At 40.3% G+C, this 24,461-nt stretch overlaps 1 protein-coding gene across 8 annotated transcripts in view; it reads right to left on the reverse strand.

The window, feature by feature from the left end:
- Positions 1-24,461, reverse strand: part of MEIS2 (Meis homeobox 2) — a 208,921-nt gene that overhangs the window by 5,530 nt on the left and 178,930 nt on the right. For all 8 annotated transcript variants that reach the window (XM_039217969.1, XM_039217966.1, XM_039217967.1 and 5 more), the window contains one exon: positions 84-142. In XM_039217969.1, coding sequence (XP_039073900.1) covers positions 84-142 — 59 coding nt within the window. The remainder of the gene's footprint in view (positions 1-83; positions 143-24,461) is intronic.

Consider the following 24,461-nt stretch of genomic DNA (forward strand, 5'->3'; position numbering starts at 1 on the left):
ACCAGGTGATGCAACTCCTAGAGTATAACTTGGTGAGGCTCTGTGCCTATGGGACGTGAATGTAGATACTAGTTGGAACTTGCCTGCTCGATTTGACTGGTCAATCATGGGCTGTACTATTCTTCTTCTGGCATTAATAAACCTGAAATAGAACAGAGAAGTCCCATCATCCAATGCGGTATCTGCACCCTATCAGCCTTTGGCACGAACGCCGCGGAGGATATGACGCTGTCAAACGTCTACTGAGAACTAGCTTTCTGACCCAAAGGCAGTTTTCCCTTCGCAGCGCTCAGAAACCGTTGACTGGCTCATCTCCATCATCAGATAACCAGGTCGGGGTTGACTTTTGGACAAAGGCTCAGCAAGGGAATCGAGCTTTCCCTGAGAAAAGGTCTACTAATTTGCAATCGTACTTCTGCTTCTTGAACAAGGTGGAATCCGGTTGAAGTTCACCGGCTGGAAGATTTTCCCCCTTTCCCTAAACTCCCCATCATAGGGAGAGACCTAGCTTCCCCTTGCAGCTGGTCATAAATGGAGACCAGGCGCTGGCACTCTGCTTTCACAAGGTATTGTTAGGTCAGCAAAGCCATCAATTAGGCTGTCTGAAGTTTTATCACCAACACAGCAGTAATAAGTGCTGGCCAGAAAGACTTCTGCTCTTTGGCTACTCCTGCAGTTTAAGCCTGTAAAGTTAGGGGTCATTTAGAGGTCAGTGCCAGCTGGGGGCGGCCTTTCCAGTCTAAGCTGGGACACCCAGGGCAGGGATAAGGTAACTGCCAACCATAAACCCAGCCACCTTTCAACCCACTAGAAAGACACAGCCTCAGGTACACATGGTTGATATTAGAGCCCAAGAAACGCTTTCGAATCAGGTGGTGGCTGAATCACAGGAATGTAAAGGAGAAGCAGTTATTTCGTCTAGCAGCCTGGATCTAATTTTGTTGGAAATCCAAAAATAAGTGCCTACTTCATGTTACTTTAATGTTTAATAATGCCCATCAAATATTCATGTACAAACAGAGTAAGATGATAAGAAATCTCCTTTATTTCTCCAAATTTAATAAAAACAAAACAATTTTCTACCATTTGCGAGTTACCCTTGTGCCTGTGCATTGAATGGTGTGCACTGCCCACAACATGTGAACTGACACGTGGGCCTCCCTGGCCATGCATTTGTTGGGGGTGGGGGGGCACGGAGGGAAGGGAGGGTGCCTAGAAGGTAGCCAGCAGCTCCTTAAAAATATACCCACTTAGAACGTTTCCCAGTATTTCCAGTTTCTAATCTTAAGTGCAGGGGACGTCGTGATTAATGAGTCCGCATGGGGCCACAGGCAGAAACTGAAACCCCATTCTCTGAAATTAGCCAGAAAAATTCTAGTGTGTGTTGGCAGCTCTGCGTTCCTAAGGAGTTGAAGTCCTTTCCTAGGAGGACAGCAGCCCACACTCGTTCAGGCCTCCTGTGAGCATTCTAGAGGGAATACAATTAGGCTGCAGAATAATAGCTGCAAGAAAACCAAAGGAGTCTTTTGCATATGCTGTTTGTTTGCAAAACAATGAACTTCTTTATTACTTAAGGAAGTGCAGCTCAGTTGTCAAAAATGTTACACCCTCTCAAGGTTTGGGGAAACAAGTGACAGGACTCGGAGAGGTGGAAACAAAAAAAAGCTGAAACTGCATGTTTATGCCCACCTGGCACGTAAGTGTTACGGAGGAATATTTGACCAGATCACAGAGCGTTCCAGAAGCATCTCTTAGATCAGAAAAGGAACTTAATTATCTGCTCTTTCCCCACTGTCTTGACGGGGACCAAGGAGGACTGACCTGGGATTCTCCCCTCTAGGAACTTGTTTTAGCTGCGCAGCTGAAGACCAACTGAGATGCGCTGGAGAGCTGGAGAAACGTTTTCTCTCCTCCTTGAAGTTTCTAATGGAGGACGCAGATGGCAGAGGCTTCACCTCTTTTTATGTGCTACTAATCCTGGTTTTGTTTCTTCCTACAGGCCAACTCTTTCGGTAAAACGAATTGCGATTTTTTCCCTTTTTCATTTCACCCTTTTACTCTTTTATTATTTACATCTGGAGGTTGTTTCCTTATTTATGTCTTTCTCCCCAGTTCCCCCAAACACTCCCTTCCTCACAGAGCTGCAAGGCATCATGGTTCTTAGTTCTCAGCAGGAGAACTCCACACTGTCTTCAAACAAATAATTACGGGGAAGGTTAGAGGTTCACTCAAAGGTCATTTCTTTGGATACTCGTCAGAATGTTTACATTAGTAAAAACGGGGTCCGCTCAAAAGGATGTTCAATGGGGGACACACCACAATGCAGAACATTAAAAAAGCATTCTGTGCGCTAGCAGGTCTTTATAGAAGCGCTGAACTTGGAAATGCCACTCTGGTATTACATTTTCAACTAGTTACCATGGCATGGACTGGATGTTCACTAGCAGTTATGACGATGGCCTTTCTTTGCCCAGTTCTGCTAAACAAATACGCATAGAAGCCTCTGAAGGTTTTCAACTAGATCCTTTTACAAAGGGTCAGAGAGATTCTGCTTTTGTTTTTTTCACTTGGGTTCCATTTAGCTTCTCTGAATTTTTGTTCTCAAACAATGTTTTTGATCCATAGTGTTCTATCTTGCCAGGATCATAATTCTACCACATTCTTTCAAATCACACAGAATTTTAAAAACATATGGGGCCCAATGTTTCAGAAATCTCTAAACTTACAACTCCTGCCAATTGTCAACTCCCCTGATCTTGGGATATCTTACAAACACCATAGATGTTGTTATTAAAATTACCAATTAATGAGTTGACTTTAAGAATAATTTAACACTTAAAAAAATGAAATTACCCTACTGTACTGATGATCCACAGGCCACTCTTAGAAAACCCATCAAAGTACATAAAATGGAGCCATGTAACTACAGATTTTAAAAAAACCAAACAAGGAGTAATTTTTATCTCTTTAGTATTACTAATAGAATTTCCAAATGCAACCTTTCCCTAAATTACATGACATGAAATTTTTTCCACTTCCTCTGATCTATATTTTAAAAATGACCTTATTCAATGCTCAAGTAGTAAACAGAATATCAAGTTTGATTCTACTTAAAATGTGAGGAGTCTAAAATTGAGACTCAACTGATCTTCAATCATTCAAGGTCCAAGCTCCATTCAGATGGAAAAATGCAACTCACGGGTTCAAAGACAAAAGACTTGTCTTTAAAAAGGCTCAAAAGGTTTTTTTGGATATTAAATGGGTCTTACAAAATAACATTTTGATGAGTTAAGTGTAAATGAATCAGACACATATGGATTAAGTTATCCTTGAATTTCACACGGGTTTAAAAAATAAGGGGAAAAGAGGGTCTTGGCAAAAACATTTTGGACTTTGCCAAACCCAAAACATTTGAAAAATTGCTGAAGACATCCAACTAACCAAAATGCAGCAAGCTGCACCCGACTTTAATGAAAACCCCCGCAAGTTATTTCCAATTCAAAGACTGTTAAGTTTCTCATCTGTATCTGATATTAAAAATTTTTCTAAAGTTTTAATGTCATCCCAGAATGATTCTGAAGTTGAGGACCTATAATACACTTCTTTATTGGTAGAAACAATTTAACCTGAAATTACAAAGTCTTTTAGAAATTAAATAGCTCTTAAAAACATTTTGAGATTTGTAAAACTTGTGTGTAAAATGTGCCATATATGATAAATGCCATAAATAAAATGTGCCAGGAAGCCTAGTGCCTTATCCAGATTTTACGTAGAAAAAAAATTTTCATTAGCCTCACGGTGACTTTTTTTTAAGGGCTACAGATAATTCCATTAGTGACTCCATAGGGAATGAGTACCCTAAAGTACACTAGTTCCATTGATTTGTATTGAACACAAACTTAGTATCCAGGCTCACGTAAAGACTCTGGAGAGTATCTACTGAGACTATCTACTTTCTCACTAAATTTTACGAAAATAGAAAATGCATTAGTATGTGCGATTCTTAAAACTTATATACTGACTGTTAGCTTAAAAATAACTCAATTATAGAAATAAATTCAATGACTTTCCAAGAATCATGAGGCCCTTCTGAGTCAACTTAGAGATGACAAAAGAACATAATACCTCCTGCCCCGTCCGTTGCCCTCCCACCGGCCCCTCAGCAAAAAAGAATAAACCCAAGAGAGCAAAACATCATGGAAATCTCCTCTTGCTGCCTTGCTGGAGAGAGAGCTCCTGGAGACCTCCCCACCTCCGATCCCCACCTTGGTCTCCTGCCAGAAGAGCCAAACTTTTCAGCTTTGCATATTTTTCCACAACTGAAATTTGACCATCATGGTTTTTTTCTTCGAGAGGTTTTTCACTCCAAAGCATATTTTAGATTGACAGAAGTCGGCTCAGGTGTCATTCCTACTTGTTGGTTGGTTTCTCTTCTTTTCTTTCTCCCCCGCCCCTCCCCTTCTTTTTAAATGACCGATAAATCCCTTCTTTCTGGTTCACTAACTTCATGCCACACCTGGTAACCAACTTCTTTAGGCAGCATTCCTTTTGTTAGAAAGTGCAGGCCTCTGTGGAGTCACCTGGAAAGCCGCCAGCCCTGAACACTGAGGGGGAACCAAGGGTCCCTGCGCTGAAGCTTTTCCATGGATTCGTCTGGTCAAGGAAGGGGGCTGAGCTGTGGAAGGGGGATCAGATTAACTTGGAAGAGGTGTCATAAGCAGCTTGGTGACTGGAGGACCTGTTGAAAAATGGAGAAGTTCAGCTTTTCTGCTTTTCCCAGCCATGGGGATTCATCAGTGAGGGTGCTTATTCACAGAGCTTGCTACTGCTTGGTGTCTGATACAATGACGCCTCAACCTTGACAAATGAGTTACCAAGTTTCTTCATTTTTTTCTTCAGACACGCAAAAAGCAAGGTTTTTTTTTTTTTTTTTTTTTTTTCCCGTGCTCTGGTTATGGCTATGAGTGGGGCTTTCTCAGGAAGATACACTGAAATGGTTTAAATCGGTGAATTAGGCAGGTTTAATGTCTTTTGAGTATCTACTCAGGCACATGGAAGATTGAGTTATGGTGCAGACGTAATTTTTCACTGAGGGCCACACAATGGATCTTTGCTCACGAACAACTGTGAGCAAAGTAAGGTAAGTGACTGCGATTCACGGGCCACTCAGAAACACAGTCACAGGTCATAATGTCCCCAAGCTACAGACTAATTTAGAATTTGATAGATACTATACTTGTCTACAATGCTGAAAACACCTGAACTACTCATACATTTATAACATGAATACATGATGCTAATCTGGAATCACAAACATTTTGCAGCTTTAGGAATATACCCTGAGTAGTGGAACATTCAAGGTGAACACATGAAAGGCTTTGGACAAAATTATAAGTAGCTGATACTTAATTTTTTTAATGTTTTCTTATTTTTGAGAGAGACACACAGAATCAAAGCAGGCTCCAGGCTCTGAGTTGTCCGCACAGAGCCCAATGAGGGGCTGGAACTCACAAACTGTGAGATCATGACCTGAGGGATGTGGGGCGCTTAACCGACTGAGCCACCCAGGTGCCCCTCGAATACTTATCTTTAATGATGTTCTAATGGGTTCTTTCAATATTCTTTTACCTAATTCTTCGCTAAAGGTACAAGGGCTTACACAGTGTCTTTACTAAAGTACCCTACTTTGGGCAAACCCTTCTCAATTGCTCTATCTTCCATACTTCTCCAGAGAACAAAGTGAAGGGCTCATAGTCTCTGCCCTTTACTTGCTGTGTGACCTTGGGCAAGTCTACTTATAGTTCCAGGCCTCAGTTTGTTTCCTGTCTATAGTAAGGCACTGGTTGAGCCCAGACTGTTCTGCGGATTAAGGGAGATAGTGTATGTAAAATCCTTGGCACAGTGCCTGACACATTGTAAGAGCTCATTAAATGTTAGCTTAGACTCAAAATGCACCTACCCAACGTCCCCTCCTAAAGAGCTCTGTTCTCTCATAGGAAATAATGAAGACCTGGTGGGTGACTATTAAGCAAATCCATGCTGAGTTGAAGAGAGAGTAACAATGTGTTCTACCCTTATAAGTAGCATGTGTCCATGTGCTAGTTTCTTTCCCCAGGTCACAGCTAATTTATACGTATAATGCCTTGGGAGGATTTTAGACACTGGGGTGGGAATCTGCTGGGGGGACTAGGTAATGGGGCAAGTAATTTTAGAATCATACTCTCTAAAATGGTTCTCTACACCCCTGCAGGTCTAAGTGTGTTCCATGGGCCAGTCACATCAACAACATCTTGAGTTTGTTAGAACTGTAGAAATAGGGGCGCCTGGGTGGCTTAGTCGGTTAAGCATCCGACTTTCGCTTAGGTCATGATCTCGCGGTTCGTGGGTTCGAGCCCCGCGTCGGGCTCTGTGCTGACTGCCAGCTCAGAGCCTGGAGCCTGTTTCAGTCTGTGACTCCCTCTCTCTCTGACCNAAAAAAAAAAAAAAAAAAAAAAAAAAAAAAAAAAAAAAAAAAAAAAAAAAAAAAAAAAAAAAAAAAAAAAAGAACTGTAGAAATAAAGTAGTCCTCACCCTGGCACTACTAAACACTGAATTCATATGTTAAAAGAGGTCCAGGCGATCTATGCACATTTAAATTTGAGAGGTCCCGCTCGAGATCACATAGCAAGCAGATGATCGGGCCCTCTTCCTAAGGACAAAAACTTGCAAAGATCAAGTTTCAAGCATGAAACTTAGCTATGAAAATGCACATATTATTCTCTTAAGTTATCTCAGAACAAAATAAATAGCCTTTTAATCCCTTGCCTTGGGCAACCAACAATTTATAATAATTTTAATTCATTTTATTCCATTCATACTTCCTAAAGGAAAACTTTGGCTGATAAAATGTTTTTCTTTTCTTTTTTTAATGTGTATTTCTGTATTGTTTGAGTTTTAATAAGAAGTATAATTATTTTTATAATTAAACTTCAAAGGTGACCTGGATAATCCGGCATCTTATCTGATTAAAGTCTATATGACCAATAGTAGAGACTTTTCAATAAAAGTATTTGGGAAATTTTCTCAAACATAGGGAATTATCTTTTATAATACTGAGCAACAATAAACACTATTCCATAAGTATAATCAGACCTGAGGGCACGTAACAAAACAGCCCAGCAGGTTATGATTTTGAAGCACTATTACCCGTACAGAATGCCATCAGATTATTCATATGTGGCTATTTATTACTGACTATAAAAGTGATCCTTCAAAGCCACTTGAAAGCAAGGGAGGAGAAAACACACACACTTCCTTAGCTATTCATATCTAGGGTCTATCCTCTTAAAGATAAAATACTAAGTCAATAGACAGAAGTTGTAATATATTACCTCATCCTGTACATGATTAATGGCAGATGGAAATCAACTAGAAACTGAATTACTTTGGAAATTTTACCACTGACATTAAAATTCCAGATCTGTACGGTGACACACCTTATGGGGCTTCTGGAAACAACTTTTTGCAGACACAGAACATCTACAACTTTGTTCAACTCTATCAGCACAGAAAGCAGGAGTCGTCGTTTTCAAATTACCAATTACCCATTACCTGTTCATCTAAACACTAACGCCTGACTGAGCTTTGAAAAGTCAACCAGTCACTTGATATCAGTTCCCCACATTTAAGCCAATTCTCATTATGTTCCTAGCCATTTACTAATTCACTCTAAGAGGAGAAGATCCCAACAAATCTAGTATCATTTTAGCTTTCGTGATCACCTTTGAGTGAAGTATTAATTCTTTATCCTACTTCTCAGTGGAAACTACCTAAGCATTAACTTGCCAAAAATGCACCAAGCTGTTTAGCTATTATGTATTAGATATGTTTGAGGAGATCAAGGTGCACTCACATGCCCTCTGCTATGGATATCTCTCTGATTAGCTTGTCATCTGCTCGGAAGAAGATGTAGGCTGATTCTCCCATACAGTCTAGCAGGCCAGCTGTTAGCTGCCTGTCAAGCCCTCAAGTGGACAAGTAGTCCAGGAGCAAAAATGTCACTCCTTTGATCTGGCAAGGAGCAGCTGCTGATTTATAGAGTAGGACTTTGTTCTTCCGTTCTATTTTACTTTCTTTCCTAAGGCAGAACCACAAAATCCAGGAGAAAAAAAAAAAAAGTGCCGTTCCCAGCAACATCAGCAAGCTCTGACAACTGCAACAGGGTTTTTCTTGGCCCTAACAAAGCTCTCAGGCATCTCCTTTGACGCTCACCTTTCCCCCTCCTCTCCCTCACCCTCACCGCCATTTTTTGCAATGCGGTAGTTATTGTTTAATTCAGCTTCTGTAAATGGAATGGACTGTGGCCAGCAAGCCTGGGGCATAAACACACCTGTATGAAAGAAGCCTTATTGTAGCAACCATCTACAAGCAAGCTCACATGAACCACACGTTCCTGAGTTCAGAAAGAATGCTTCATTTTTCCTGACAGCAAATTTTACCCTAAGTGAGTTTCTATTTTTGGTGCCACCAACCTGTGATGACCACATTTGAACTGTTTCCTCTCCAATAGCACTGCACTCTTTAAATCAAAGAGAAAAAATGATCAGATTTTTTTCCGTAAAATCCGTGAGCAAACATATCCGTCAAAAATGTTTATCCACTGTCAATAATATCAATCATTAGGAGCTGACTTGAACTTCCAGAAAGGCTTTAGCAAATGCGGTATCAAAGATTCCATAATGTTGATTTCATTACCCCTGATTTACACTGACAAAGGCTTCCTGAGTAGCATATAAGGACGAAAATCAACAACAAAATCTACACAAGCCACACTCATTGTCTTGCTAAGAATTTAGCTGGTTGCATACACATAATCCTATTCTCAATGAATAAATCTGTCAGGTCAGAGATGCCCTATCAACCGAGTGGAACATGAAACAATGTGGCCTTGGGATAAACTGTGAGAAGTCAACAGCCATATGGATGAGTGTACATGTATGTGTGCATATGTGTACATACATGTATATGCACACACCTACACATGGCAATAAGCTTTGTCAGAGAAAAACACCTGGCTAGGTTTTCTGTGGTACTGCTAAAGAAGTATATATATATAATTCATATATATGTGAGTAAAAGTGTTATCAACTCTAGGATATTTAACCACATAGGTCACACAGGTCAAAGACAGGAATTTTGTGGGGGGTGGGAAGGCTGACAACAAAAGAGAAAAGAATAGTAGCTAAAAGTCCTTGCTTCTACTTGAGTCATGCCTGCCATGTTCTAGAGTGTTTGCTCTCTTCTCCACCGTTTTCATTTCCCAGGGAATAGAGATTTTCTCAGCCTCATTTCTTTTTGTCCTATGTTGCCCTTTGGTCAGTCAAAAGTTTTTTTTTTTATTTTTTTTTGTTTTTTTTATTTTTTTATTTTTTATTTTTTTTTTTACAAATAGTTTATTGTCAAATTAGTTTCCACATAACACTCAGTGCTCATCCCCAAAGTGCCCTCCTCCATGCCCATCCCCCCCTCCCCCCCACATCCATCAGTCCTCAGTTTTTGTCAGCATTCAAGAGTCTCTCATGGTTTGCCTCTCTCCCTTTCCCCCACCATTTCCGCCCTTCTTCTCCCCCTTGGTCCTCCGTCAAGTTCCTCCTAATCCTCCTATACGTGCAAACATATGATATTTGTCCTTCTCTGCCTGACTTATTTCGCTCAGCATAACACCCTCAAGGTCCATCCATGTGGCTACACATGGCCAGATTTCATTCTTTCTCATTGCCATGTAGTATTCCATGGTATAGATAAACCACATCTTCTTGATCCATTCATCTGTTGATGGACACTTAGGCTCTTTCCATGTTTTAGCTATTGTGGAGAGTGCTGCTATGAACATTGGGGTACATGTGCTCCTATGCCTCAGCATGTCTGTATCCCTTGGGTAAATTCCTAGCAGTGCTATTGCTGGGTCCTAGGGGAGTTCTATTGTTAGTTTCCTGAGGAACCTCCACACTGTTTTCCAGAGGGGCTGCACCAGTTTACATTCCCACCAACAGTGCAGGAGGGTGCCCGTTTCTCCACATCCTCGCCAGCATCTCGAGTTCTCTGATTTGCTCATTTTAGCCACTCTGACTGGCGTGAGGTGGTATCTCAGTGTGGTTTTGATTTGTATTTCCCTGATGAGGAGGAATGCTGAGCATCGTTTCATGTGTCTGTTGGCCATCTGGATGTCCTCTTTGGAGAAGTGTCTGTTCATGTCTTCTGGTCAGTCAAAAGTTTTGAAGCACCCACCTCCTCGGGGTTCAGAGAATTATACTAGTAGGATGCTTTCTCTGAGAGTGTGTGTGTATCCTAGCGAGAGACTGGGTTCTGGAGGGTGGACAATAGTGGGTCTGAAGGGAAAGCAAGGGGGTAGGGAAGGAGGGATTACATTTAAAAAAATCCTATCCTAACAAAAATTGGAATGAATAATTTTTAAGGTCCACAGCAATCTGTACACGTGCCACGTAAAAATCTTCCACATTCTATACTTAACAAAACACAAGTTTAATGACATGATACAAGGTCCTATATAAAAAGAAATTACATGTAATACTTAATATATATGACTATATATATTTAAAATGTTCAAAATGCAGTCCATGCCTTTAAAGAGTTTTACTCTTCACACCCACAGAAACTAACTGAAAATCACAATTTGATAATACCTAGTAATTACAAACCAACACAAATTTACCACTTTCAGTAAACAGGTGTGATAGGGCTAATTTTAAAAGTCAGATGGAAGTTAATTACCGAATTTGTAGAGGAAGAAAGCTGAACCAGATTAAAAGAGCATAGGGGCACCTGGGTGGTTCAGTCGGTTAAGCCTCTGACTTCGGCTCAGGTCATAATCTCACGGTTCGTGGGTTCAAGCCCCACATCGGGCTCTGTGCTGACAGCTAGCTCAGAGCCTGGAGGCTGCTTCTGACTCTGTGTCTCCCTCTCCCTCTGACCCTCCCCTGCTCAAGCTGCCTCTCTCTCTCTCTCTCTCTCTCTCTCTCAGAAATAAATAAAACATTAAAAAAAATAAAAGAGCATTGAATACTGGAGAGGCAAGAAATAAGGAAATGGCATGCTTACAAAGACATTAAGGCAGACTAGGGCCCATTATGTGCAAGGGAATTGAATTCAGACTGGCTCCTGGCTTTGGAAAAGTTGACTACAGTTAACAGACAAGCTGGAGGAAGTTCTCTGTCCCACTGCCCCCAATTTTATTGAGATACAATTGACCTCTAACACTGTGTAATTTTAAGGTATAATGTGTTGGTTCAAAAACCATATATATTGCAAAATGGTGACCACCATCATGTCATGCAGTTACCATTTCTTTTTTGTGGTGAGAACATTTAAGATCTACTCTTTTAGCAACACTCTAGTACATTCTATAGTATGGGTGACTATAGTCACCACGCTGTGCTTAGGTCCCCAGAACTTGTTCCTCTTCCAACTGGAAGTCTGTACCCTTTGACCAGCACCTCCCCATTTCCTCCCTCTAGTGAAAGTTCTTGAGTGATAAATCCCTGAAGTCCCTAAACAGTGGGATGACAACATAAAATATGGTACCTGGGATCCATGCTGATGGCCAAGGTAGAAGATGAGAAGGAAGAAAGGTCTAATCCAAGCAGAGAGGGAGATAACCTGAGCACAGATGAAGGTGATAGAAATGCAAAGGACGAGGGACAGTTGGCTTGGAGAACTGGTGAATCCTGCTTAGAGGGCAAAGTAGAAATACAAGTATGGGAGATATTAAGAGCATAAACCTGAGAATCTGTCTTTAGCATGTTATGGTATACTGTTGATGAAAACTGGAAATGTAGAAGAAATTCCTACTTGTCGTGGCGAGGAGAGGCAAGGTCAAGTTTCCAAACGTTACCTTTGAGTAGACAGTGGGACTTTGAGGCTGAGAGGCTGACTAGGCAGGCCACTCAAGACACAGGACAAAAGAAGAGTGAAGGTTTAGAAAGAAGTGACTCTTCTTCAAAGCGTTCTAATTTCTTCAAAACTCCAAAACTATAAGAATATCCCAGAAATGTGCAAACAAGTGTAATACATTGCCTGGCTGCCTCTAAAAATTATTTCCTTGTCCTGTAACCTCTGATTTTACAAAGTCCAATCTAGAAATGGCTGGCTAAGTCAACTGTCAGTAAAAACCTCTGCAGCCTGTGGCCATGGCCTTCTTTCTATTAGGCCAGGCCCACTTTGTTTTTTCTTGTAATTCTGAGATAATCTTTGTTACTAGATGTAGAGGCCAATGATGATAACATGCCGGTCACTCTGTGTGCACAAGCTGTATTCCATTCTATCCTTCACAAGGGTAAGTTTAGTGACAGAATTTACGAGAGAGTTTTAAAAATTGGATGGAGGAGAATGCATACAGGAGACTGTGTGTGTTTAAGCAACAGCGTAAGACAATCAAGGGTAGGTTTTCTCTAGGGAGTGACAACTAATTTAGAAGAGAATTGATAGGACCAAGTGTTACATTTAAAAGGGACTCCATTAAGTGTGATGGCTTCCAAATTGTGTCCTCCTCTCAAACCATATTTTTCTTTTTAAATGGCCTTTTAAGGTGAAAAATCCAGCACTTCATCCAAAATGGTGTGGAAACAAATGGTTCTCAAGGCTCTATTCTTCATCTCGGGCCAAACCACCCCAACACCAGCAATCTAAAGCCACTTGGCATTTTGGAGGGAAGGTGCTATGCATGTGAATGTCCCCGTGGCTCTTTCATTTGTCTGTGGGGCTCCTTTTACTAAAGCAGCAGGGGAAACTTCAGAAGACCGGCTTGGCATGCCAGAAGTGTTCGGATGGGCCGGGCTCTAATCCCTCTTTCAATTCTCCTGCTGGTTTAAAAGAAAGGATGTGGCAGAAGACACACGCAGAAGGTGGCAACATTCTTAGGGCCCTTTATCAATACCACTGCTTTCTTTAAATTGTAGCTTGGTCTCTTGTTTGAGAGGCTGAGATTTTAGCACTTTTAAAGGGAACCAAAAGTGAGAAATCTCCTAGGTGTTAAGCTTTGGAGTGGCTTCAACACAAAATACGAAAAAATGAGATTAAAACACAGAAAGTCAAGTAATATTAAGAAAGATCCAACAAACAAAATATCATAAATATACAGATATGTTTCAGTCTTTCTGTTTAAACCAAAAGCTATTTAACCAGTTCATAGCGGTATCTAGGATAGGTGCCAAAGGAATAAAAAAAAAAATCAAAGATCTAAAAAAATCTTAAGTCATTTAAAATAAACTATGATTCTAACAGCTTTGTAGTTAACAATAATCTCTGAAAATTATTAAAACATATCCTACTGTGTGAAGAAGAAAAAAATATCTATGAATGGCATGACTTCATGAGCTCATTATCTATGATGTTCAAACATCAAAGACCAAATTCCAAATAAAATTTCCTAACTGCTTTTCTTAATAGCAAATTAAATATCTTTTCCTTTGACTTGAGAGCCAGGTAGCATTCTCTGTCTTCTCCAGCGATGTTATATGCAGTCTTACCAATGCGACAGTATTATTACCCACAAAATTTTTAGCATCATCCCGTAATCATAAAAGACATAAAATATATCTTTATAAACCACAAGAGACTTAGCAAACCAGCAGTTATGCCACATCTGCTTTAGTCCTTAAATATTTTAGCTTTAGAGGGTTAGTTAGTGGATTTCTCCCCCCATTTGCAGAGAAATAAAGACATCAACCTTTGATTCTGACATTCCACGGAAAGCTATAATCTCCAATAGACAAAGAAGCAAACACATTGTACTGCAATGTGAAGGAATGCAAGAGCATATTCATGTTTCACATCTATCAGAATCTCCTAAAGTGGCTTAATTTAACTATTAGAAATAAAAATGATGGCATCTGAATACTCTCCATTTTAACAGTAAAGATAAAGTAACATCATTATCTATCCAAAAATAATTTAATTTAGAAATTGGCTTAAATGCCACAGATTCTTACTTTGGAGTCAGGTAATGTACAAATAAACAAAAAGGCAGTAAGTATAAAGCAGGGTGCCTGGCTGGTGCAGTCAGAAGAACATGTGACTCTTGATATCAGGGTTGTGAGTTTGAGCTCCATGTTAAGTATAGAGATTATTTAAATAAATAAGCTTTAAAAATTAAGCATAAAATTAATATTGCCAACTAACTAGGAACACACTATCCATTCTGTCTGGGCTGGTCTTTTTTCTCTCCTGGTCATCTGGTTAACACACCTCTCAAAATTCCCTTCAGAGAACATCTCTTTGAACTAACTTCCCTGATTCCACAGTCTGGAATTCTACAGCACTTCCTCAGTCAGCCTCACCTAGCTATATGCCCATCACAGCATTTATTCAATACCATGATCACAGTTTACTTGTCTAGCTTCCTAACAGACAGCCTGAGAGAGCAGGGACCACATCTTAATTCTGTAATAGTGAGAGTATATCAAGAATAGCAGTACATCCTCAAGAAAACATTTGGTGAACAGAAAACTGATGAAATGTATGCAAACAGGGTTCCTCCACCTTAGAAATAATGTAGAATTGAGGATATTAGAATCTGTAGGGATTTTCTTGTCCTCATTTTGCAAGTGGTATAGCTGAATCTCTGAGGAAATGATTTTTCCTAGAATGAGGAAGAGCAATGATGGGAAATCACTCTGGCTTCCTGGGTCTGGTCTGGTCATCTGTGCATTCAGAAACAACTAAAGATCTAGACTAGAGGCATTAGTTTAAAGGTGTGAATCCAACTGCGCATTAGAGATGCCAGCCAAATCTTCCGTGGACGGGTAAAGGAAGAGAAGGACTTGACTTGGCAGAAAGTGAGCATCCGGCTTTTCTAGGCTGGGAAACAGGTGATATATTGGAACATGATTAGTCTGGTTGACTTGAGAAGAGAGAATGAGCTGAGAGAATGGGAACTGAGGGTGATGGACTTTTGTGACGTATGTGTGCGTATGTGTTGGGACAGAGTAGGAAATGAAGGAGAAAGACTTGTGAGATTCAGAATGGAAAGGAGAATAGAAAACTTTGTTAAAGTATATATTTTTTCATTATATTTCTTTAACAAAGTTTTCCCCAAATTGTCCCCTGAGGGTTACACTGTCAATAGATGTTTCTCTAAAATGGGAGCAATACCAGCAAATAAGTGTAGGGAATGATACTAAGTGTGACAAAGTGAATGCGAAGTGTTGCTCTCATATTGTGCCACAGCCTTTCATACACAAGTATAAACCCCGGAGAAGGAATGATGCTACTGATCAATTTCTAACTCTAGTCATTAAGATTTTAGGGGGACTAGCATTCCAAGGATTTGAAAAAGTGAAGCAAGATTCTGGTTTTTACATGAAATTGTATTTTTAAACAATTCATCAACAACTTATCAAACAATTGGTCAAATATCCTATTAAAGGATTTCCATGGTCCTATTTCCCCACATCAGATTCTAGAGATGGAGAACCATTTAAAAAATTTTTTTTAATGTTTTATTAATTTTTGAGAGAGAGAGACAGCATGAGCAGAGAAGGGTCAGAGAGAGAGGGAGACACAGAATCCAAAGACGGGCTCCAGGCTCTGAGCAGGCTGTCAGCACAGAGCCCAACACGGGGCTCGAACCCACAAGCCGTGAGATCATGACCTGAGCTGAAGTCAGATGCTTAACCGACTGAGCCACCCAGGCGCCCTGATGGAGAACCATTTGTAGGGTTCTTCTTTTATATCTTAACGGTTCACAATCCCACTTCCAAAATGATAAAACCTGACTACTCCATAGGACTTTGACCCCCAAAATGTTGACAATGGGGTTTTAAAATGGGGCTGGAAAACTCTTAGACCTTTTCTATCTCAAAGATAATTTGATCAATAGATGATGATTTTAGCCTGAAATGTTTTGTATAACCCACCCCGTTTCCTATTTTCCTCATTCAATGACATAAAAACAACTATTGTTTAGCATTTGGCTATATATGCCTAAAAATCTCTGTTTCAGAATGATTCCTGGAAACTGAAGACTAATCTCAAACGTCAGATGACTGTCTTTTCCACAACAGCGTCTGCATCTTCCATTCATCAGAAGTGTGACTGGGCTGCGGCCAGCCGACATTAGCAATGTCAACTGCAAATGTTGGAGATTTACATGTACGATGGGTGGGAGATGGAAAAGAGAAACAGACAAGGTGGTTGGGGCAGGATGTTGAGGGGGAAGAAGAAATGTGAAGGAGAAGGAGACAGGAAAAAAGGAAGTGCTGCTTTGGATACAAGTACATCGACAGACATCAAATGCTCCTCCCTTCCCTCCCCCCATCAAGTCCACGTTCTTGTTTACAGAGTGTACAAGTACAAAATCAGCTTTTACTTAGAACTGTGTTAAACACCACCTGCCTGCCCTCTGAACCTCGCTGTACCGGGATGAGGTCAGCCTGGCGGAGGGCTCCAGTTCTATAAGCAATCCTGTCATTCAGGCTAACAGCAGTGATTCACTCACAGGAGGCAAAAATGACTCAATTGTTGGGCTTTATTGACTCCAGGGAGCACAGCTACTCTATCATTACCATGGAGTGCAAACACCCTGAGCTCTGTTTTGGTCCACTTAAAATTACTATTTGCTGTGAAGGATTGGCAAAGCAATTCTTAAAATGATGGGGGTGGAAGTCAGGCAAGCGCCATTATGGGCTTTTCCTTCCGCTTAAGCAGAAGTAAGCAGTAGAGGACTTGTTCGGAGCCTGACCTACTTATTTAACCTTTTGTTCACTTCGCTGTATTAACATATATTAACTGGCTATACAAGCCCTAGGGGGCATAACAACCTCATGACCAAATTATGCTTCCATTTTCATGGGTAACCTCTCCTTGGGTGGAAATTAAACCCCAATATAAATACATTTTAGGTCCATACAGAACTGAGGAAGGATGCCAAAAAACCAACGCTGAACAAGAGTCCCACAAAGACCACAGCAACCGTGGTGTGGTCGGGAAAATTACACACTAGAGGAACTATTTGAAAAACCAAATAAATTTAATTAAAAAAGTTAGAGAATTATTTTCCCCGTCTCTTATCTACTCCCCTTGGTTAATATCCACGACATACTGATGTTGCATAATTGCGCTTATGGAATGCTGCAGCTCAGAGCCATAATGAGCTGCCTTTGCACAAAGGCAGCAAAGTGGTTTCCCTACAGAGTTATCTTCTCAATTATTTATACTTGCAACACGTTCACATAATGGCAGTTTTAAAATCAAACAAACAAAGCAAACTGTACAATAAAGGAAGGAGACAAGAAGGTGCAGGGACCTTTTCCTTTCTTTTTTTTGAACACCAGAAGGGATAGGCAAGCCACATAAAGTCAACTGAATTTGGGTCCTCAAAGAGTCTCCGGGGCCTTGCGACCAGACAGCATCAAAGCGTCTGAGATTGCCACCTTGGTGAGGGATTAGATTGGTGCTGCATACCTGCCTTGCTTTTAATCTGTCATATTCAAATATATAAAGGAATGTAAACTTAATTTCTTTCCTTTTACAACTTTGTCTTTGAAAACTCCTAACACTTAGACTTGACTCCCCATTTCTACTCCTGAGGGGGCAAAAAGTGCCAAAATGTCAAAATGATGTCTATGTAAACAGAAAATGGCCCCCAAGCTGGCAGGGGTGGGTGGGGGCTTGCGAGTTTTCATGATGTTTGTCTTCACTGTCCACACCTCAAAAATTCATACACAGAAGGGGGAAAAAAGCTACTTTGTAGTTTTATTATGTAGTTATATTACACAGGGATATACAAAACAAGACCAAGTGTACATTTAAATATTAAGGCAACATTTAATGTTATTTCTAACATTTAATTTTGGAATCTCTTTGAAATGACCTGTTCACATTAAGCTCTGACTTACTTCGTTCTCAACACCCAGTTCAATAGCCTGGTCAGAGTAGGTGCTCAATAAAAATGTTAGCTAGGTTATTTTTCCAAGCTAATCCATAGATGTGGCTGAGGAGCTTATATTTTAAGAAATTAAAAGTGAACTTTTGACCAGGCACATATTTTGGATCTGCATAAAATCTATATTTCGTTTAAGACTCTCCATTAAACAAGCATAGGTTCCAGCCTTCAGGAGGTATTTACCATCTTGAAGAGTTATTCCTCATCAAATAATGGCCACTCATATATCTGTGACCAAAGATATTCATTAAAGCTGAAACACAGCTTTAATATCACCTATTAGCCATTTCCAAATAACAAAATGTTAAGGCAACTATTTCCTTAAAGTCCTGCAGGGAAAGGGCATAAAGAAAAAGAAAAAGCATAATAATGTTATTAACCTCAAAAGTTGTCTCTTGCAATATGCCTACATGCATATACACTGAATTTATACACCCAGACTCATTTTTCATAAATGTACCTTGTGGCTTTAAATCTCTCTTGACACTTGACCTTAAGGCAACTTTTTTTCTTACCAAGCACACATTGAAAGAACAGAATGAAATGCGCACATGTGTGCGTGCACACACACAACCACACACACACACGCAATACTGAAAGGAAATCAGACCATGATCCGTAACCCAAACGAGGGCAGGCTGTGGGCGGGGTTGTTAAAGGGAAGTAGTTGTGGTGGAGTTGGGATCCACCACATTGTTTTGCTTCACCCCAGGAATCAAATGAACTGGATAGTGCATTGTGGCCACTGGCTGCTGCTTAACACTCTTCTCAGCCATGGGGAGCTAGGGTTGAGCCCTATTTTGATGGCTTCTCCTTTCTTCTAGCTACTCTCACCTCTAAGGTCAACCAACACACTTGGTGGTGTGGTGGGAGCTGAGGGATTGTAACCCAATTCTACTTATCAATCTAAAACTATACCCCACTAAAATAATAACAATAGTAAATAAAACTACATCCACTACTTGGCCTCCCAACAGCACTAGCTACCTTTAATGCTGAAAATGATCTTTCCAAGTACGTGCTGCGTGATAAAGGGTGGTACAAGGAAAAATGAAGATGACAATACGAAAACTCTCGTGTCAGGTAAAAAAAAACAAAAAAACAAACACATCGTTGCTACAGGCAAATAGAAGCCTGAGTGAACTCTGATGTACTGCAAATCTGTCCTATGACATGCCTATCTTTCAAAGACCCTGATGCAATGACTACTATGTAATTAATCCTTATGTGAGAGATTAGTTAAAATTGAGGTCTAGAACAGAGCTGGGTAGTTTTTGCACTTTGGAATACCCACAAGTTCGGAACGGAAAACTCAGATTCTGTGAATGGGCTTCAGTTCATTTGAAAAGCACTCCTCTGGCAGTCAAAACTGATTTAAATGTCAGTAGATTACGGGTGGAAGTGAGTTGGTTTGGAGAGTAAAACCAAAAGCTGGCTGGGGTTGAGAGGAGTGGGACTCTCATCCCTGTGAGACTCCCACTGATGGGAACAGAAATTGCTATCAGTGGCTTGAGGGCAGTAATATTATAGGGCCCTCAATTCCCAAATGTGACAGATTCATAAGAAACCTTAACCTCTATTTTTTTGCAGCTTTCCTCAACCACAGCAACAGGCTCTCTCTTACTAGACCAGCCAATTAACCAAGCATTTAAAAACCCACAAATCTATATCAATAGCTTCACAAGACAAAAAGAAAGATGTGTGAAGTAAATACTTAATCACTGTAAGCTATCTGATCCAGGATATTCAAGAGCCAAACAGGCTATGGTTGAAGAAATGAATTACAAAAAAATCAGAAGAAACGATGTTTTTCTCTCTCTTCCTCTAAGCATCCCATATAGTTGCCTTTACGTTTTAGCTCACAGACCTGTCCTTCAATTTACCCTTGACTAGTGGCAGATCTGATAAGGGTTGGCACAAATGCGTGGAGCCTGGTTTACAATTTGTTTTGCAACTTCCCTTCCCAGATAAACATAATCCAAGTACAACTTCTAAAAAAAAAAAAAGTTGTGTTTACTTGTCCTGTGCTTACAGATTTTTTTCTTCTAAATGTTCCCTCAGGATGCTGGCTTGCAACCTAGAAAAGGCTTGGATTTCAGCTTCAGTCTCCAAGGTATTCTACTGTTCAGCCAGGCCGTGTGCTAGGAGGGAAGCTCTCTACCTTGCTGATTTAATTAACAGGATTCTTTTCATTATTATGGGGATTTAGTTTCTTCTTGCCTTTCAGTGTTTGGGAAACAGTGATTTATGTTTTATATTTTGAAGGAAAATTTATTGTTCTTTGACAGCTGAGGCTCGGTAAATTCCCAGCATCGAAGGGACCCCAGGGAGGCGTCACCGTGGCCCTGCCCTGCCCACCTGAATGCTGTCATATCAAGGCCCCCCCTCCAGAAGTGAGAAGAGCCATCAGCTGTTCAGTGCCCATCCCATTCCTCCTCCCTCTGATAATTATACCAGCAGGGGTTGGCCCAGTCCCATTTATGGGATTATTAGTATTAGTAGGTTGATCAGTAACTGTGAATCACTGATTCACTGAAGTGAAGCAAACAGTCCATGAATCTTTGGATTGGATTTAATCTCTTAACTAAATGGAACTCATTGAATTAAGTGGAAGACTGTGCTGTACTTATTATGATGACCATGGCTAACCCAAAAATTAGGACACATGTTCTAGTATGAGTATGGTATGGGGGTAATGCAAATACCTCTAAAGTTAGTGCTGTAGAAAATCTGGCAGAGATGGTCATGACGACTCTATTGGATTATTACTCTTGTAGGCTACCTAGTCCATCAAATTCTGATTTGAAGAAAGAGTAAAACAGTGAAAACTCTAGAAGACTCAAAGCTAATTTGTGTTTTAGATGAAAAATGTCAGATGTAAATTAATGCCCATAATTTGACTATAACCCAAGTCTCCTTTTCTAAGAAGGCTTCACAATTCACCTTCATTCAATTGTAATGCACATTTATTGAGCTAGGCACTCAACGGTACATGCATGTATCCTCTTTGGTTTTTTTTTTTTAAATGTTTTATTATTTTTAAGAGAGAGAGCCTGAGAAGGGAAGGGGAGGAGAGGGTGGGGGCACAGAGGATCTGAAGTGGGCTCTTGCTCTGAGAGCAATGAGCCCAATGCGAGGCTTAAACTCACAGACTGTTAGATCATGATCTGAGGTAAAGTCAGATGCCCAAATGACTGAGCCACCCAGGCACCTCCATCCCTGTATCCTCTTATTTAATTCTCTCAAAAACCTTATGAAGTAAGTAGTATCAACATTCCCAGTGTATGGTTAGGGAAACTGAGATTTAACAAACTTTGATAATATGCTTAAGGTCACAATGTTAGTAAGTGGCAGAGGTCTTTCCGACTTATAGTGCTCTACATGGATATGTTATGCTGCTTTTCCAGCGTGTATATACTGACAGTGGAAAAAAAGGAGTTCTAGGCTGAATGGTGTTCCCTTGAGTTTGTATGTTGAATTCCCAGTCCCCAGTACTTCAGAATGTAACCACATTTGAAGACAAAGTCTTTAAAGAGGTAAGTTAAAATTAATATTAAGCCATAGTGGGTGTGGGGGGGGTGCCCCTAGTCTGATATGACTGGAGTCCTTCTAAGAGGAAGAGGTACCAGGGAGGCAGGCACAGAGAGGAATAACCATGTGAGGACATGCAGAGAAAGGAAACCATGAGTAAGCCTAGGAGGCAGGCCTCTGAAGAGACCAAGCCTGCTGATACCCTGGACTTAGACGGCCAGTCCCCAAAACTGTTAGAAATGAATTTCTGTTGCTTAAGCTGCCCAGTATACAGTATTTCGTTATGGTGGCCCTAGAAAACTCACGTAGGAGGTATCATTGAAACAGGCTGGAAGAAAAGCAGAAACCAAACTTTGGATTTGGAAAGATGGTCACTTCTCCATAATCACTGGACACACCCTACCATTGGTAGCACAGGCACCTGTCAACCCTGCATACACACTATGACTAGCCCTTATTTTCCATTAAAAAGCAAGTGGAAGTTGTAGAATGGCACATGGGATGCTAAGGCAGTGGGGACAGAGTGATGAGAAGAAAGCCATTTTACGTGTGAGAAAGGCAGTGCTATTCAGTCAGGGAAGGGAAAAGGTAGAAGGCTGGCGAAATGGGTGGAGAGAGTTTTGGGGTTATATGGAGGAACTGCCTGAGCCATATGTGCACACGTGTGAGAGCATGCGTGCGCGCGCGCGCGCGCACACACACACACACACACACACACACACACAATTTGGGGCTAGGAAATGAGAAAGAGCCAGGGTCATTTTCACTGCCTTCTCTGGAGGGGACTGCAGCTGAAATATCTTCTGAGAACCAGAGAGCACCCTGGTAACAACCTAATCAACAAGCTTGCTTAGCACTAACAGATTCTTTTTCTGATATCTCCCAGTCAGGCAGGAAAATGGGAGCCAGGTTTTAGACTCAACACATTAAAATGGAACCTTGGAAACTACTTGCTTTTTAGACCAGGACTTTTCACTTACCTAAATTGAGAAACTAATAGGTTCTAAAATATAATAAAGGAAAAATATAGAAAGCACATTTAATTTTACAGTGGTTAGCATTTTCAAAAATTTTTAAAATCTAGGGAAATGAGTGTGGCAACATGGTCCAACTGGTAAAGACAAAATAAGCTATCACTCTGAAACTGAGTCAACAGATCTAAGCTAATTTTCTCTTTTATCAGTTTCACAGGGTTATTTGAGAGTTGTGCTTTAGAAATTTGAATTCCCTTTATTTATTCAGCCTTTCTGTCTGGATCCCCAAACTCAAGGCCTAACACTGTCCTAAAAATTCAGGCTTCTTAAATTTTCTCACAAAGAAAATCCCCAACAGATCTTCATCTTCAACCATATTCTAAGAAAACAGCTGGGCAAAATGTCTGCCACCAACTCATCACCATACTATATATAATTTGGAAAAGTTTTGGGTCAGTAAAAGAAGAGAGCAAGATAGCACGTGAAGAGAACATGGTGAGCAGTTCATGCCACAGACATAACTGGGATTTCTTCACACATGGGGCAAAGGTTCAGAACAGAAGGCTCTTCTTGCCTGTCTCATCTCTAGGCCACCTGTGATGAATCCCATTACCATTAGGTACATGGTCTATTCCCCCTTCAAACAGTCTGCTGGATCTCCTAGTTCACCTCCTTCCTTTTCACCTCCTTCCTTTTAGTAATACTCTTTATTCATAGAAATTCTAGAAGATACAATTGTTAATCCCCTTACACAAATATTTACTCAGTGTCTGCTCCCTATTGGCATTGTACTGAAGGCCTTATGAGGAGGTCCACAAAAGAAGAACTTGTAGGAGAGGCCACATTTGCCAAGTGAAAAAGGCACTCGATTTGAGATTAATTTCATGCCCTATGGATCTCCTAATTTAATTGGAGAAATAAGACATACACCTATCCATCAATCTGTTAGGTTTTATGTGATGATAGAAACAGTACAATTTAATGGAAACAGTGTGGGCTTTAGAGACTTGGGTTTAAACCCTAGCTCTATCACTTTCTGTGTGGTTTTCGACAAGTTCTTTAACCTTTCTGTGTCTTATTATCCTCAAGTGTCAAATTAGAATAAATTGTATGACCTACTTCAAAAAGAGTTGCCCTGAGGATGACTGTGAAGGGCAATTTGTACTGGAAAGGCATCAGAACATCATCTGAGGATTAAGAGGAAAAACATTTAAATCATTCTAAAATCAGTTCCCAATGTTTACAATCCTCCAAACACTGCAAAACATACACAGATGAAGAAGACTCAGTACTGTTCTCAGAAAGCTTGATGTTTAGCAGTAGAGAGATAATCAAGCTATAGGATGAAAGAGTCTCAACAGTGAGAGAGTGGTCATGGGTGTGTGGAGAGGATGGACAAAATGGGGGTGAGATGGGGAAGAGAAAAGGAGGCTTTAGGCTCCTCCTCAAAGGATTCTGACAAGTGAAGATGGAAAAGGATAGAAGGGGGCAGAACACACCAGGTAGAGGTAACTACTAAACAAATTCATAGAGAGACCAAATACTTCTAGCTCATATGCTTGGTATAAAAGGTATTAGACTGAGGTTGCAATTTGTAGCTCTCTGACTTCTCTGATTCAGTGTTTTTCGTTTGTAGAATGGAGATAACACACACTCTGTATATTTATATTAGATATTAATTATAACCACATAGTTGACATATTTAAAATACAATAAATTTTTAATTTATTTTTTAAAAGTTTATTTTCTTAGTAGTCTCTATGGTCAACATGGGGCTCTAACTCACAACCCCAAGATCAAGAATCACATGCCCCTTTCAACTGAGGCAGCCAGGAGCCCCAATATTTTTTAAATCTTAGAAGGAATAATTAGAAACTTCCAGTATTACCAAAAGAAGTCTAATTATCTTCTAGGATATGTGTACAGTGGCCCAATCATAGCACTTATGTCTATTATCACTTAAACACTGGAGGATGAGGGTCAAAGTTTGTGTTATTAAATTCCACTTAGTTATTACT

Source organism: Hyaena hyaena, unplaced genomic scaffold (genome assembly GCF_003009895.1).
Source record: "Hyaena hyaena isolate Hyena2069 unplaced genomic scaffold, ASM300989v1 scaffold_727, whole genome shotgun sequence".
NCBI lineage: Eukaryota > Metazoa > Chordata > Mammalia > Carnivora > Hyaenidae > Hyaena > Hyaena hyaena.